The sequence below is a fragment of the Artemia sp. Qi Xiang Cuo genome, chromosome 6 (assembly GCF_049724085.1).
Source record: "Artemia sp. Qi Xiang Cuo chromosome 6, ASM4972408v1, whole genome shotgun sequence".
NCBI classification, from domain to species: Eukaryota; Metazoa; Arthropoda; class Branchiopoda; order Anostraca; family Artemiidae; genus Artemia; species Artemia sp. Qi Xiang Cuo.
Genome location: NC_142799.1, coordinates 67,316,870 through 67,335,075, shown reverse-complemented (window position 1 = coordinate 67,335,075; position 18,206 = coordinate 67,316,870). Strand labels below are relative to the sequence as shown.

General features: G+C 36.1%; 1 protein-coding gene across 1 annotated transcript in view; it reads right to left on the bottom strand.

Moving 5' to 3' along the window:
• The window catches only part of LOC148951539 (structural maintenance of chromosomes protein 5-like), a 162,329-nt gene that overhangs the window by 131,021 nt on the left and 13,102 nt on the right, over nucleotides 1–18,206 (bottom strand). The window contains exon 2 of the mRNA XM_089090325.1: nucleotides 9,158–9,299. Within this exon, the coding sequence (XP_088946451.1) occupies nucleotides 9,158–9,299 (142 nt within the window). The remainder of the gene's footprint in view (nucleotides 1–9,157; nucleotides 9,300–18,206) is intronic.

Below are 18,206 nucleotides of genomic sequence, written 5' to 3'. Positions count from 1 at the left end.
GAAAAATCCCACGGAATTAGGCAACTGAGCCTCTCAACCACTTAAAACTCTTTTAAATGATATAAAAACTACATATTTATCAAAAAAAAAAAGTATTTAATGTAAAACAAGTAAAGAAAAATAACACGGAATAAGGCAACTGAGTCTCTCAAACCCCTTAAAGCTCTTTTAAAAGATATAAAAACTACATATTTTAACACAAAATACAAGCAAGCAAATAACATGGGAATTCCTAGACACGCAAGCACATAACTGAGTTATTTTTACGTCACAATTTTTCAACTTAAAATCATTCTAATTAGAGCATCCCATTTCTCATACTTTAATTACCTGTTACGCTTTCTTAACCATCGGAAGTTTAATATCACACAGAATTAGGCAACTGAGTCTCTCAAACCCCTTAAAGCTCTTTTAAAAGATATAAAAACTACTTATTTTAACACAAAATACAAGCACGAAAATAACATGGGAATTCCTATACACGCAAGCAAATAAGTGAGTTATTTTTACGTCACAATGTTTCAACTTAAAATCATTCTAATTATAGCATCCCATTTTCTCATACTTTAATTACCTGTTACGCTTTCTTAACCATCGGAAGTTTAACCAACGTAAATTAAGTTATAGACAATACTGGTTTAATCTCTCGGCAAAGGTGTAATGACCTGTTTACCTACCAGAAAAACCGGAAGGAACATAAGGTAAGCAAATTCAAAAGAAGGACTATACTACAGTTAACTCTCGATAACTCGAAATTCTCGATATCTCGAATTATTTTCAATTCCCTCGAAAAAAAACAATATAGGTCGAAGAAAAAACCATGCATAGATCAAAATAATTTTGCAGTTATATTTTATCTCTGTAAGACGAAGTAACCCGAAAATTACTACTGTAACTCGAAATTCCGTAGATAAATAGTCATTTAATTTTTACTATACTGCCATAAGTCAAACTTCACCTCGGTATCTCGGATTTTTTCAACAGACCTCTGTTAGTCGATATCCCGATATGCAGGTTGCACCGTGTCTGTTAAACATATTTTGTATCGTATTCTGTTAATGTTCAGGTGTCTATTTCCTAGCAAACTAAATTTAGTATTGACATTCAAAAGTCAAGTCTTGCCATTTGAAAGTCAAGTCTATAATACACTAATAAAGTTATTCTTAACTTTGTAGTGGCTGTAGGGAGCAAATTTAGCGACTTTATACCTCTATAACTCGAATTTTTATTTGGCTTACCTCTATAACTCGTCACCTTTATAAGTCGAATTTTATGTAGAAGGACCTCAATAACTCGAACTATACGTAGCTCGAAGAAATATTCTTGTCCCCTGAACTTCGACTTAGCGAGAGTCGACTGTACTATGAAGCATATTAACGAAAATGGCTTACATTTGAACCAGGGAGAGAAAAGTAGAACCTCGCTGCGTGGAGGTGATAACTGAAAGGTTGTAAGATAGCATAAAAGATGGCAAAAATCAAATTTAGTGGAGTTGTCAAGTTGATAATTGGAATTAGTAGATTATTTCATATAATATATAGGATCGGATATTACAAGCTTATTACGATTGATACGGGCAATGGAGAGAATTTTTCCGTGAGTTTCTTTGGAAGATAAGATAAGCCTGTTCTTTTTTATGTAATCTGGCCACACGGAAATTGCATTGCAGCAAATTAAGAGAATTTGCTGTGTTGAGTAACCAATATTGATCAATCAAGAACTTGGGGGTTCACCAGTAAAAAAAAGTTGACATTTGCTAATGAAGAGTGAAAACACGTTTGTCTTTACGAATGAATCACACCTTGACGGAAGAATCTTCCTGGGGGGGGGGGGGGGCATTAGCCCCCCCTCCCAAGGTGTTAATGCACAAACAGCTACGCAAAATTATTGAAAGTTGAATCCAAAAGTATCTTCTTTGGGTAGGGGAGCGGGAAATAATGCGGACACTATAAATACATAAATAACTTAGAGATCTTCGTTGAAAGTCAAATTCGAAACCGCATTTTTTCTCTGGATTTACCGGTGACAATCGTTCTAAGATCTTAATTTCACGTTTTTGATGTGTTTTTAAAGTGTCTTTTGCGCCCCTCCCCCCAAACAAAACTTATGGCTACGGCCCTGGGAATTATATATCAATTGTTACCTCCCTCCTCCCCTTGTCTCTTCCTTATAAATAATGCTGTATATATCTGATGACTGAGAGCTGGGATATTTTGGTATTGAAATGTACCCTTTGAGGTATCTACCTCCCTCCCTAGCTACAAAACAATCAGAGAACCCCAGGAGTGCATTTTTAAATGTTATAATTTGTCCATTGCTTACAGATGGTATTTGTTGTGGGGAAACATATGGGCATTTTTCGCATGGGAATTTTATACATGAGGGATTGTCTGGGGGAGTTTTTCAGCAGGAAAAAAAAATTGGGAATAATTTCCTTCCAGCGGGGATCAAATCGTCTGGCAAGATTTTTCCGTTGAAAAATGTGGGATTTTCAGTCAACGTCTTTATCATTGGTGCTGAGGCGGTGGGGAGGGGGAATAGTAGTGCTCTAGTAAGGACCAAGTTGATTCGGGTTACGTTTAATGAAGTTGTGTACAGTGAGGTACAATTTGGTGTAAATACAAAATATGTTTAACAAAGATAAAGGGGGGATTAGAGGAACACTAAAAATATGTAAACAAGTAAAATGAACAATTTTTCTAGAACAATCCTTCCAAGAAATTTAATAATATTTGAAGAATATACGGGGGACGGGGTAATTTCCAAAAACTATACACGAAATAAACGATCAAAATAAAAGGGAATTTGGGTAATTTGGGATAAACATCTGACATGGGTATTAGCTTAACGTAAATAGGAAAATTTGAATTCAAAAGACAGCTAAGAAAGAAATATTTTTAAGCAGTTCATAATAATAACATGCGGGAGCCAGCGTATCCCCCTTCCTGGATAAATCCCACCAATATCCCCCCCCCCGAAAAATTCCAGATGTTCATTAGAAGGGAAATTGAAAATTATTTGTTGCTGATGCCAACTATCCCCACGAATTTCCTGACAAGGCTCATGAGACCCTGCCTCGTCTTTTTCCCCTCTTTGCCAGTAGAAACGTGAATATAATATTTACACAGGTTATGTAATTATACCTTTGGAAATACTCCCCCCCCAAGTACTCAGGGCAAGGACCATAAGTTAGGCAATTCGTTCAATGTTTACACACTTTTCAAAAAGACGAAGGGCATTCGAATGACCCTTTCAGAGAATGTTGAGGAGAGTTTTGGACTAAATACAAACACGGTATGTGTATACGGCTTGTCAAGAGGGCGTAACTCAGGAAATTTTCAGTAGGCTATATTAATTTGGAACTTTCACGAAATGATAAGGAAGATGGTCAATTGTTTGAAAATTTTGACTAGATAATCAAATCTCGTCCAAAATGTTCCTTACAATCCATAATTCTCAAACAGAAAACTAAAAAAGCGGGAAGTTGCCAACCAATTAACAAGTATTAGTACAGACACTACAACAGCAAAGAATAATTTTCAATTCTCTTTCTAATGAATTCTGGAATTATCCAGGGGGAATATTGGTGGGAATTTTCCGGGGGGGGATTTTCGGCAAGGTTCAAAACACTAGGGAGAATACGCCTGGACCCACAACTCATATATGTATAAATTCATTAATTTTCACCCTTAGAGACTTTCTAATGTATGGAGTGTATGAAAACTCCACATACAGTGCATGTTGTATATAACGCTGCTATATATTTTCTTTAAAGACTAGCATGCAGTTTTATCTATCCGTTGATTTGTTTACAAATGGCTCTCATATTGCCCTTTAAGTGATCCTATTTCGTTCCCAGATAACGGTAATAAAACTCCCATATAAACATTTTCATCTTACCCCCATATGGAACTTGAAACAGAGAGCTCGAACACAACAAATCATCCAACCCCAAACGAATAATTATCTTTATGAATAATTTACCTCCATGGCTAAGTTCCTAGACCTTGTATCCAGAGGACGATGGGAGGGTTAAGAGACAAAACAATACTTCTTGTATGAGGGCCAAAAATTTATCCCGGGAAGGTATTACCAAGATATTATGTCCATCTATAGGGGGAGGGGGGCTTAAAGACTTCGAACCATGAAAATTCTAACAAATCAACGTTTTCCGTTTAGTTTAAGTTTTCTATCTCTTTTTTCATTGGCTTCAGTTTTTGAAATATAACTCCTGTTATTTCGGCAGAAGTTAAAGTCATATCAAGGATTTTCCCAAGGAACAAATTTATAGACATTCAAAGCCTCATAAATTGGTAACAAACAGTTCGTGGTAACGAACTGTAAGTAAAAGCCGAATTTTTACGCTGATTTCAAATATATAAGCTTCATCAAGTTTAGTCTTGCCTACCAAAAGTTAGGCGCCTGAGAAAATGTGCCTTATTTCGATGAAAGGGGGAAACACCCCCTAAAAGTCATAGAACTTTAATGAAAATCACACCTTCAGATTCAGCGTATCAGAGAACCCTGTTATAGAAGTTTCAAGCTCCTATCTGCAAAACTGTGGGATTTTGTATTTTTGTCGAGATAAAGAGCACAGTTACGTGTTTATTTGTTGTTGTTTTTTTCAGGGGTGATCGTATCGACCCAATGGTCCTAGAACACAACAAGAGGGCTCATTCAAACGGAAATTAAAATTTCCGTTTAAGTGACTCAAAAAAATGGAGGGCAACTAGGCCCCAGCATTATTTTAAAAAAAACAATCAGAAATTAAATTAAAAAAAAAACAATTTTTCAACTGAAAGTAAGGAGCAACATCAAAATTTAAAACAAACAGCAATTATTACATATATGATCGGGTCGCCCCCTAGTCATTACCTCGCTCTTTACGCTAAAGAATTTTTTGTACTTTCATCAGAGCTATTAATTAACGGCCTTTGTGATTAAGGGGTCATTCTTAAAGAACTGGAACAAAATTTGAACTATAGCGTAGAGAACTTTACGCTAGCCCCTTAAGAGGACTTTGAACTTTAACGTAATAAAAATATATGAATATAGAAGTTCGTTACTTAAGTTACGTCAGATCAAAGTTTCGAGAAAGCCATTTAGCCAAAAAAAAGTAAAATTAATATACAAGTTTCGTTTTAATTATTCATGAACGGTGAGCGAAAATCAAAGCAGCATTAATTCAAAAACGTTTAGAAATAAAAAAAAAAGTTTGTTTTAACTGAAAGTAAGGAGCGACATTAAAACTTAAAACGAACAGAAATTATTCCGTATATGAAAGGGGCTGTCCCCTTCTTAACGCCTGGCTCTTTACGCTAAAGTTTGACTGTGTCTCACAATTTTGTTTTTAAAAACAATAAGACTTGAGCGTAAAGAGCGAGGCGTTGAGGAGGGGAAAGCCCCTTTCATATACGGAATAATTTCTGTTCGTTTTAAGTTTAATGTTGCTCCTTACTTTCAGTTAAAAAAACTTGTTCTTTTTATTTAAATGAGCAAAGAACGAATTTGCTTGTGTCTCGCTTGAGCAGAACATCTATTTCGTTAGCTTTCATTTTTGTAACACAAAGATTTTTACAGATCATCAAAGTTCAGTACCCTCTGAAAGGAGAAGGGGTTGAGGAAAGTGCTTCAAAATATCTTCTCGTAAGATAATTAAGGCTCTGGATGCATGCCCGAGAGTTTCGTTCACTTAGCTCAACTACTTTCCAAAATATAAAAAGCTCATAAAATAGAATTTTACTTCTACTAGTGAGGCAAGCCAGTTTTTTAAATTTAAAGTAAATCCAAGTTTAAACCTGGCTATTTAATTCATAACTTTAAGCCGATTTTTCGATGTTGAATTTACAATATCATGAGCAGATATAAATAGGAGTTTGATTTTCATCTAATCCGACCAAACTCCTTATTCAAAACCCTTTTTTTTGCCCGTTGATAACCCGAAAGTTAAGACTATAAAACTTTCTTGTGCCGGATGACCTTCGTCTCAAAATTCTTGATGAGATATGGAATATCCACAAGCCAGTGGGAAGGCCTTGGCTCCTTGCAATCCAGGTTTCTCCCTGATGTTATGAATTTAAGTCCAAAGAAATCATCACTCAGTAGATGCAGCTTGTTTTCTGCAGCTTAGTCTGCAGTTCTGATTGTGATGCAGCTCAGTAGATTTCAGCTTGTTTCTCACTCCTTAGACTTGGTGCACAAGTGCACAATATCACAAGAACTTAGTTACCTTTTCTCGGCTAGTCTGTCACTCAAGGCGGGTGACAGTACATGAATTCCCAAAGCGGCAAGATCAGTCCACTGATAATTTCTTTGAACTGATTTTCATTATTTTTTGAGAAGGTAGGCTAAAATATTTTTAGGGACTGACCTTTTCTGCACTTAAATTAGACAATTCTGGTCCGATTAATAGAAAAAACAGAATTCATACTTCCTGGTGATGTCTCATCAATCAGGCCCAAATTGAAACATGAAGAACAATTGGAATGGTGACTGTATTTGAGCATTCATATGTAAATGTTTATTACTAAGTTCTCCATTACTGTGCTACAACAAACAGTTTAAACCAAATAACAGAGTCCTAATAATGAGCCTTGCTAAACTCTGGATTAGATGCAAAATTACACAATATCAACGCTTCTTACTTAACACTGTTAATGCTTTTATACAAAACTTCTCGATTTTTGTCAAAGTTTCTTCAAATATCGTCAGAATCCAACATAGCATTTGAAATTATAGAGATATGTACGAGCTCATTCAATCTCACTTCGTCTGGTCGACTCTGGGGGTATGATTTCATCCACGTTAAGCTGCTCAAAGCCTCCCTGAGATTCTAAAAGTTCTGCTCGGAAGGTCTAAAAACCCTACTACAGACTATGTTTCAACCAATTGAGGGGATGGTCACTACCATCGTTGCCACAAAACTGAAAAAGAATCTGTGGCACTTTTCTGATGAAGTCTTAATCAGTACTGATTTCTAGCAATTAGTGCTGATTAAAAGACTAGTAATAAACTAGTCTTTTAACCTTCCTTGGTAATAAAAAAAAATCGTCTCTTTCAAAGATTAACATGAACTTATTCGTTATTCCAGTATTTCTTAATTTTGACAAAGTTACCAAAAAGACATTAATAAAGTGTGAATCTTTAAGAAAATGAAAAATTCCAGATAATATGAATACTATCCATGTTAAAATTAATAGGCGATGGTAATGAAAGCTTGGCTTTTAATACTCCTTACCTTTTATATGCAAAATGATTTTCAGAGGGATTTTTCATGTTTTGAAAGCATGGTTTAATGAAAATTACCAACTAAGAAATAGTGCCACAATTTCAGGAATAATGTATGGATGATGGATTATGAGATTATGATGGATTTATTGTAACTTACTCTGGTAAGACCACCGTATATAAATTTAGACGTACAATCATTCCCTATCTCAACCATTAGACAAAGCCAGACCGAGGTGCAAGTGCTCCGGAGAACATTTAAACAAGTAGAAACATAAGAGACATTAGATTTTTTCGCGGGTAGGTACGGTTGTGGCAGAGGAAAACAATTGGTATGGCTATAATAATGTAAAAGGTAAAGATAACATTGGTTTAAAAATGGAAAGAAACAAAGAATGAATTCATAAGGATAATCAAGGTAAAAATAAGTTTTATTGAACAATGCCACAACGTGATGACATTTGATTAGGAAATTAACTAGGAATGACACAATTATTCAGCTATTTGATTGCAAATTTTGGAGCATTACACAGGAAGGTGCAAGAAATTGTAGATGTTGTTTCGAAGCCAAGTTGATCAAGTCCCCCTTTCTTTAGGTCGTAGCGTCAAAGCGATTGATTTGCTCTTAACTCTGGAACACTATATATAAATTAAGACAGCACAACCATTCCCTATCTCAACCATTAGATAAAGCCGGACGGAGATGCAAGTGCTCCGGAGAACATTTAAACAAGTATAAACATAAGCGACATAAGATTTTTTCACGGGTGGACAAGTCAGATTTCTCTTGAACACGAAGCTTTGCTTCACCTTTGTAACACTAAATTTTAAAGAATCTAATTGTAAATTAATTTATTCAAGTACACATAGGAAAATCGTTAATTAGTAGTGTAATGTTATTATTATATGTTTTCAGAAATTATAAGTTGGTTTCAAAGTCTTGAATTGGTTTCAAAGCCATTTTGAGAAAGTTTCTGCCAAAATACGTGTTCTGGGGTAATATACACTGGACCACTGATGGCAGATTAAATGGGAGGAGCTGTTTGCACGCACCGATAATGTAGTAGCCAAAAATTACTCAGTTTGATTATACTATACAAATTTATATACAGTGGGTAAGACCAACCACATTTTCTTTGAATTTATCAAGTAAATAAGGCACAGTCGCAGGGTGAGAGCTTGCGGATCCATCCACTCCAGAAAATCCAAATGATTACAAATCTTCCCATATTTCCCAGTAACTTTTGCATTGGTAACATCTTTTTCATAATTTTGAGAAAATCTCTTTGGTGATGGATTATGAAACCGTAAGCTATGAACCAAGCTTCGAACTTTACTTTAGGGGACAGGGACTCCCCAACCTAATGGCGGAGGATGGAGAGTCACTTTGTGCACCAAAACACTTCCTTCAGTTGCAAGCACACCAAAGACTTGCTTGCACTTTCAAAACAAGGCTAAAAATTTGGAAGCATACAAATGTTTATATTTGATTACAATAGCTAACAAATGAGCAAAAAATTACTCACAAATCTATGCAAAAAGTAAGAAGAAAATGGTATTAATGTTTGAACCGCCCAGCTTTTTTCGATAGTTTAGAAGACTCTAGAGAACAATTCTAACCCATTTCTTTCTTCAGTCCTATATTTGCTTTAATTTCACAATCATAAAACTGGAGCCTGTTTGAAAACATTTAATTTATTAATTTGTGTAATTTTTGAACCCTTCTGGAGCTTTTCTGGTCCTCCACTTATTGTTTTGCTTCCTCATATAGTAAATAATCTGAAGTAACCTAAAAAAAATTGTATAGATATTTACATCAATAAATGTAGTAACCATACAAAAATTTCCTCAAAATCCATGTTGATTGTTGTCAAAATGTCTTTTTTTGGTTGATTTCAATAGAATGACCCTATATTTTTTTTTAACTTACGCTTTTTGCTCTTCCAATTGATGATGTATCTCCGCCTAATCCGATACACATTGCACATAAAAGGCTTGACTTTCCAGTTCCATTAGGACCAACAATGACGTTCAGGTTTGGACCAGGGAATAATTCTATCTCCCTATAGGTCCTAAAATAGAAAAAAACAAATTTTATTTTAATGTTTGCTGTTAAAATAAACTATGTTATTGTATCTAGAGCCATAAATAATTCCATAAATACTAGCCAACTAGACAAAAAAATAAAAAAAGGAAAAAGTCAAAGCATGCAATAAACCATAAAACAAAGTATTTTTCCTGTACATTGGAGAAAAATAAGATTAGTCATCATCAAAAAATTTATGAGGACCACAATTTTTATAGAGAGGGTGGGCAAGCTAAATCAACAAATCTTAATCAATTTCATCACTAAAAAGTTAAATAAAACTAGACCAGTTATCTATATTAGGTTAAAAGGAAACTAGACTAGAATTAAGAATGGAATAGCTGACCATAATTCATTAGATAACAGACAGGAATTTATTTAAGATCAAATTGTTGCAAAGAAAATCCGAAAGCTTTCTGGAGATACGTGTCTTCCAGAAAACTATCCAAACGCCTCGTATCAAAGCTCGGCTAGCACATGGGGCCTTAATAACAGTTCCAACCGAAAAAGCAAACGAGCTAAACAAACTTGTCTCAACATACTTCTGTGAGGAGGACTCCAATGGGGAACTGCCGAACCGGCTGTCAAATCATATGTCTACCCCCTTGCCCAAATGACATTCACTACTGGAGAAATTCATAAACTAACGGCAACAAAAAAAGAATATTTGTTGCCGTTAGTTTATGGACTAATAGAATCCATCCATGGCTTTTGAAAGAAATGATAAAACAGATAGAATTTCCATTAACTAGCACCTTTCAGGCATCATGAATATCAGTGCAGTTCCCAATGATTGGCAGACTGCTAACATGCTACACATTTCAAGAAACAGAAGCATACAGATGCCAAAAGTTTTAGACCAATCAATCTGACCTCTGTTCCCTCAAAAATCGATGGAAGGCATGGTAAATAATGTCATCACACAACATTTGACAGCCAATAACCTCTTGTCTAAAAGTCAACACCGTTTTAGGAAAGGCAGGTCAATAGACTCAATCTTTCTTGATGCCTACAATGACAATTCCTCAGCTTATAGATAAAAGGATCATAGTTGAATTTTCCTCCTTGACCAGGCAGAGGCATTTGAGAAGGTTCCACATAGAAGACTGAAGCATGCACTGGAATAACAGCAATTAAATGAAGATATCATGTATTCGGTCATGGCCTTCCTGAGGGACAGAATGCAAGTTGCAGTTGTTTATACCTCACATATCTTACTAGTTCATTCCAACCCTCAATCAGTAAAGGATAAAGCATTTCAGGGCACTTCATTTGGTCCTACTCAGTTCAATATTTATATTAGGTTACAAAAAACATTTTATGCTGCCGGCTCTAAGGTTAAAGGTGCAGCCAATACTGCTGAAGCAAGAGCCTCCCTATAGAGACCTGGATAGACCAAAGCAGGCCTGTGGTTTCTTAAAACAAAAACATAATTAATGGGAAATGAGGACTTCCTCTGAAAACAGTGAGTGAAATAAAACCCTTGGCTAAGTAACAAAAAAAAAACACAAAGCAATCAATAAAAATCTGGCTCACAATTGAAAAGCTTACTGATAAAAAAAAAACACACATTGCTCTTGCTTGTTGTGAAAAGAGAACATCAGGAATATCTAAGGAACAGATGATGGTATTAGGTTGAAATTTCCAATATATGTTGAAGAAAAATTGAAGAGAGAATGGAGGGCAACCAGCCCCCCTTCCCTTTCCCTTTTAGATGCTCCCCTTTACGCTGATAAAATCATAAAAAATACATTTAATTCAAAATGGTCACAAGGTCTAAAAGCTATGCCTCCAGGGATGTCATGGCTCCACCTCCCCTTAGGAAGGATTGTATATTATGCAATTTTCCCATTCTTAAAGAGTAGGATTTATTATTGGTATACTCCCTCCCCCCCCCCCTCCCCGGCACCTATAATAAAGGTATAGACCAAAATTATACATAGGAACAAAGAAAGATTAGAAAACAAGTCCCAAAAGCCCATTCAATTTTTAACTCAAGGCTCAATGAGGCTTAGAAAGCTAGGCCATTGAAACAAACTCCTTTTTGCATCTTACCCCTCCCCCCAACACAAAGACCTACCACCTCTCCTTAATAATACATCACTGTATTATGAATCAAATCGCTTCAGTAAAATAAAGCCAGAAATATTTGTGTGCAATCAGAAGGGAGGTGTCACCCTGCAGCACCCATGTGGACATTACCCATATTTTTACAGGGACGTTCTGCGTGACAATTTTATCTCCGCTGATAATTTCCCCTGTATCATTCTCTCCATTTGTAAAATTGTGCATCCCAAGGAGAGGAAGACATAAAAAGAATTCAGTAGATGAATGCAGGGAAATTCTTTCCAAAAAACTTCCTCCCCACTAAAAATTCTCCCCTGGGACCCCCCCCCCCCCGCAGAAAATTCCCTGGTAAAAAAATATCCGTGAGTTTTCCAATAACAAATACTATCTGTAAACAATGGGCAAATCACAAAACTTACAGCTCTTTCCCTAGAGGCTGTGGGGGGGGGGGGGGGGTCGTGTTATCCCCAGAGTAGTACTGTAATTTCATTAAAATTCTAGAAGGGGCAAAGTTGGAGCCAATCTTCCCAAATCAAGTGAAAATGACAGTGAAAACTAAAAAAACGGTCCATATATTACCACAAAGGCAAAGATATCATAGGCAGCGCGCTAGCGCACCCTAAGTAAAGAGGGCACTAAGCGGGCACAATGTGTTTTTTTTTTCTCCATACTTGGGCACTTCGTATCAAAGGAGTTGTCGTAGAAACTTCGAAAAGGGCTCATTCGATTGGAAATTGGAGTGGCTAGTGCCCTTTATAACATTCGAAAGTGATTGAAGGGCAATTAGCCCTCCCCCCACGCCCATTATTCCCCCAAACACATCCAATCAAAATTTTGAGATAGCCATTTTGTTCAGCGTAGTTGATTTCCAGATAGAAAATATATTTTTGAGGAGGACACTCCCCGACAACCCTCGGGGCAAGGGTTTTAAGTTATGCCCTGAGGGCATATAAGAACAATGTACTATTTATTATTTTTTCCTTTAGAGCAGGGCAGTTCATATGGAAGGGGTCGTCGTAGAAACTTCAAAAGGGGCTCATTCAATTGGAAATTGTGAGTTCTAGTGCCCTTTTTAATAGTCGAAAGTGATTGGAGGGCAACTAGCCACCCCCCCCGCCTATCTTTCCCCCAAACACATCCAATCACAAATTTGAGATAGCCATTTTGTTCAGCGTAGTTGATTTCCAGATAGAAACTATGTTTTTGAGGAGGACACTCCCCCACAACCCTCAGGGCAAGGGTTTTAAGTTTTGCCCTGGGGGAATATTAGGTTTTATAGAGGTCGTTGTCGTAGTAACTTCAAAAAAGGCTCATTAGATTGGAAATTCATAGGGCTAGTGCCCTTTTTAATAGTCGAAAGTTATTGGAGGGCAACTAGCCCCCCCCCCCACGCCCATCCTTCCCCCAAACACATCCAATCAGAATTTTGAGATAGCCATTTTGTTCAGCATAGTTGATTTCCAGATAGAAAATATGTTTTTGAGGAGGACATCCCCTACAACCCCGGGGCAAGGGTTTTAAATTATGCCCTGGGGGCATATAGGGTTTTTACAGAGAGAGTTATTGTAGAAACTTCAGAAAAGGCTCATTCGACTGGAAATTCAAAGGGCTAGTGCCCTTTTTAATAGTCGAAAGTGATTGGAGGGCAACTCACTCCCACCCTCCCACGCCAACCCTCCCATTTCTGCTATTAAAATTTAACCAAATCAAAATAGCGTAAGTGTATCCAAGCTGTCAAAAAAATACAAATGAATGTGCATTGTCAGTTTAATAAGCATATACTGATATTTAGTAATCAAAATGTTAATATTATTTGATTTATTAAAGTTATAAAAGCAAGAACATTTAAATTTTTTCAATAAAGTGCAAATTTTGTTCTCACCTTGGAAATACATAGTGGTTTTGCGGCCAACTTACATTAATATCTGCTCGTTTTGAGTTTGACTCGGTTAATTATTGTAATTTCTGTTCGAGTTTCATTTATTTATCGATGCTGATTTGTGGTAGTTTCACGCTTGGTAGGTTATTTGATTTTATTTTTGCTCATTTTTTGTTTAATGGAGTTCTTTACTGTTCTTTGAAAAACTTATTTTGTGGAAAAAGTTTTTTTTAATTAACACCAAAGAAAACTGACCTGTTTCTCAGGATACTTGAATTATGAAGGCTTATCTTAGTTTTGACAAGTTTTTTTTTATGGAAACTAAATTTCAACTGGGTAGGGAGGGGGAAAACTAAGGTCGGAGGGGGGGACAAACCTGAATCTAGAGAGGGCTGTTGCTCCCCCTGCCCCAGAGGCATATTTATTGGACCTTTCAATTATGATTAACCAAATGGTTATATCAAAGTTTCATTGAGGAAAAAAGAGGCATAGGAAGGTGGCTAACTGCTCTCCATTCTGTTTGGTCACTTGAACTTTAAATTTTTGTTCAAACGAGCACTCTCCTGATCTCCTAGGATTCTTGATTTGATATGACCCTCCCTAGGGGAAAAAACAACAAACAACACACATTCATGATCTTTAAATAGCAATGAAGACCACACTGCCCTTCCTTCATAAAGACAACAAACTTGGGGATGTTTTAAATTTGAAATTTTACTTTCAAGATCTCATTTTATTGAAAGTTTTATTCCATTTATATATGTAGTTTGCCAAGGATGGCTCTTGGATATAGAGCCAAAATATTCTCAAAATCCAAACAAATTTCACTGTCTTTGGTAAATTCTCTGTTGTTTTACTTGTTGTTACTTTTATCCATGATCATTCTTTGGCAAAAAATACAAAATTCTAAGTATTTGTAGATGAGAGCTTGAAACCTCTACAATACGGTCCCCTCATTGTTTTGTAGTCACGGAGGGGGGCAGACGCCACAAAAGGTTTATTTTAATGCTAAAAACATCCTAACTCTCATTGACTCTTCATAAATTATAATCCCTCTTGATTTCCAAGAACATTTCTGGTCTACACTGTTATTATGAAAGTAAAGAGTACCATTAAACCCCCAAAAGCAGAACTTATTCCTTATAGAAGGGGGCTACCCCTTCCCCCTTCCTCATCCATAGCCTCCCCCTCATGTTCAAAGAAGCTTCAGATGCTGCTCATATGATCGGAAATTGAGAGTTCCAGTGTTGTTGTTTTTTTAAGTCAAAAATGATTGGAGACTAACCAGCCCCTGTCCTAGAACTGTTATTTATATCTGGTCCTTTTATTACTCCTTAGGACATCTGATCAACATTTTGAGGTAGCTATTTGTATTTTATCTGCGGCTGCTCAATTTTACGTGAGGGTGAATTTTCCACGAGGAGGAGGGGTTTTCCAGGGGAAACACTAGCTCGTGGTCCTATTATTCTAGGTTGTTTTTACAAGAGTCCCACCTTAAGAAGTCTGGAGGATTCACTTTCAGCTACACGCTGGTCTATCAATAATGTTGCTTGAAACTAATTACAGTTGGAAGCTTGTTTCAACTCTGATTAAGTGGAATGAGAAATATGGCCGCACAACCAATGTGATAATGAAGTCTTTCCTATACGGTCAAAAAGAGAACTCACTATTTCAGTTGGTGACATTCCCTACAAGATGTTGGGAAAGACAGAATCCTTCAGTGCTTCATATATTTTCAGTAGATGATCTGGAGCGTCTCATTGAAATGGAATTGCAACCCCCATTCAGTAATAGTGATCAGATCACATTGCAATAAATTGCCACTTGAACTGCAACTAGAGATATCAAAAATACAAGACATGGGTACACAAATTACAGTCAAATTCAGTACAAACTTAGTCAGAATGACTGGTCATCAGAGGCAACGCTATAGCACTGCCTATAGTAAAGGCCATACGGCTCCTATGTTTTATTATTTATTTATTGATTTTTTTTCCCCAGAGACACTTTATATGGAAGGGATCGTCGTACAACCTTCAAAGGGTGCTTATTCGATTGTAAATCGAGAGTTTTAGTGCCCTTTTTAAGGGTCAAAAGTGATTGGAAGGCAACTAAAACCCCTTCCATGCCCACCATTTCCCCAAAAATATCCAATCAAAATCTTGAGACCGCCAAATTGTTCTACGTAGTTGATTTCCAGATAGAAATTATGTCTTTGAGGAGGACACCCCCCCCCCACAGCCCCCAGGGCCAGGGTTGTAAGTTATGCCCTGGGGGCATATACGGTTTTTATAGTAAGCTTCGTTATAGAAACTTCAAAAAGGGCTCATTCGATTGGAAATTCAAAGGGCTAGTGCCGTTTTTAATAGTCGGAAGTGACTGGAGGACAAATAACCCAACTCTCACGCCCACCTTTTCCCAAAACAAGTGCAACCAAAATTGTGAGAAAAATATTTGGTTGAACGTAGTTGAAAATTCTGGAAATTAGGTCTTATAGGATGACAACCCCCTACAGCCCTCAGGGCAAGGGTTGTATGTGATACCCCGGGGGCATATAACGTTTTTATAGAAAGCGTTGTCATAGAAACTTCAAAAGGGCTCATTTGATTGGAAATTTAAATGGCTAGTGTCCTTTTTAATAGTCGAAAGTGATTGAAAAGCAACTAGCACCCCTTCCACGCCCATCATTTCCCCAAATACATACAATCAAAATTTTGAAATAGCCGTTTTGTTCAACGTAGTTGAAAGTTCTAGAAATTATATCTTTGAGCAGGACACCCCCCACCCCCCACAGTCTTAAGGGCAAGTGTTATAGCTATGCCCTGGGGACATATATAGTTCTTATCGAAGGTATGCTCGTACAAACTTCAGAGAGGGCTCATTTGATTGGAAATTGAACGTTCTAGTTGACTTTTTAAGCTTCAAAAGATATCGGAGGGTATCAGCCCCCCCCCCCAGGCCCTTTTCCCAAATGCATCTGATGAAAATTTTGAGATAGCTATTTTGTTAAAAATAGTTCATAGATCATATAACAAAAACTCCGGTAACGACACTAACCCCCAGGGCCCGGGGGCAGGCGTATTAGATTGTGCCCTATAGACATATATGGTTCTTATGGAAGGGAAACTCGTTTAAACTTCAGAGAGGACTCATTTGATTGGAAATTGAAAGTTCTAGTTCCCTTCTTAAGAGTCAAAAGAGATTGGAGGGCACCTAGCCCCCCCCCCCATCCACGCCCTTTTTTCTCAAACTCATCTGATTAGAACTTTGAGATAACCATTTTTTTTAATTAGTTCACAGACCATATAACGAAAGCTCCGGGTTCAACACAGCCCCCAGGTCCCGAGGGCAGGCGTTGTAAGTTATGCCCTAGGGGAATATATAGTTCTTATGGAAGGGATACATGTAAAAACTTCAGAGAGGGCTCATTTTAAAAGTCTAAAACCTACTGCGTCATTGGCGCTTTACTGAAAACCAATTTTATTACAAATATCTTCTTTTGTACTTAACATTGAGAATAAACATTAAAATTATAGTAAAATTATGAACTGATCAGCTTTCGGCAATTAATATCATTATACATCAAATATTCAGTTTAATTTATTAGTTCTTTCTAAAGTTATTCAAGACGAATATAGTTTCACTAAAAACAAGTGTTTGGGTACTGCCTCCTTCCTTAGCTGTAAATAAAAACCAAAAGACTACTACATCATTGGCGCTTCACTGAAAACGAATTGCATTACAAATATTTTCTTTTGTACTTAATATTGAAAATAAACATTAAAATTACAGTAAAATTTTGAACTGATGAGCTTTCAGCAATTAATATCATTATACATCAGATATTCAGTTTAATTTATTAGTTCTTTCTAAAATTGTTAACGACCCCTAAAATTGTCCCATTCCTCAACTTTAAAAACCAAAAGACTACTACATCATTGGCGCTTCACTGAAAACGAATTGCATTACAAATATTTTCTTTTGTACTTAATATTGAAAATAAACATTAAAATTACAGTAAAATTTTGAACTGATGAGCTTTCAGCAATTAATATCATTATACATCAGATATTCAGTTTAATTTATTAGTTCTTTCTAGAATTGTTCAAGACCCCTAAAATTGTCCCATTCCTCAACTTTAAGAACCTAAAGACTACTGCATCATTGGCGCTTCACTAAAAACGAATTATGTTCCAAATATTTTCTTTTCCAGTTCTTACAGCATTAAAAATGGAAATAAAAATACAGTGCAATAAAATTTAGCACTGATGGATCTTTAAACAATTAATATATTATATATCAAATATTCAATTTGATTTTGTTTATACTTTCCAAGACTCTTCAAGACACATATAGTTTTCAGTAAAGCGCCAATGACGCAGTGGGTTTTAGACTTTCACAGTGAGAGAAGGAGGTGATACCGAAACTCTTGTTTGTAGTGGTTTTTGTTCGTTTTAAGCTTTATTCGCGAACACAATTTAAGGTTCACTTACTTTAAGACTTATTGATTCACCTGTGTTAATATACATTGTGTATTATAAACCGCTGGTTGTTTATTTAATTTCTCTTTAATTTAAGATTCATTAACGTTTTGGTAGCAAAATATTTTTTTTTCGTTTTAACACTGATTTTCATATTTAATACTATAAATACTCACATTAAGGTCAATTGATTCATTTATATTATTACTTGTTGCATGTTTTTTGCTATGACTGTTTGTTTAATTTCTGTTCGTTTTGGGTTTCATTTATTCTTTAATAGTAATTTCTGGTTGTTTTCAGTTTGAATTTTAACAGGTATTTATATCTGCTGAGCTTAAGTTTAAAATGGCCTTTACTTTTCTTTGAAAAACTTACTTTTTGGAGAGTTTTTTTTTAATCAATTTGTTAAAATGATGAAGGTTAAAAGTATGTGAGAGAAAATGAAAAAATCTGCTGCTTAACACTG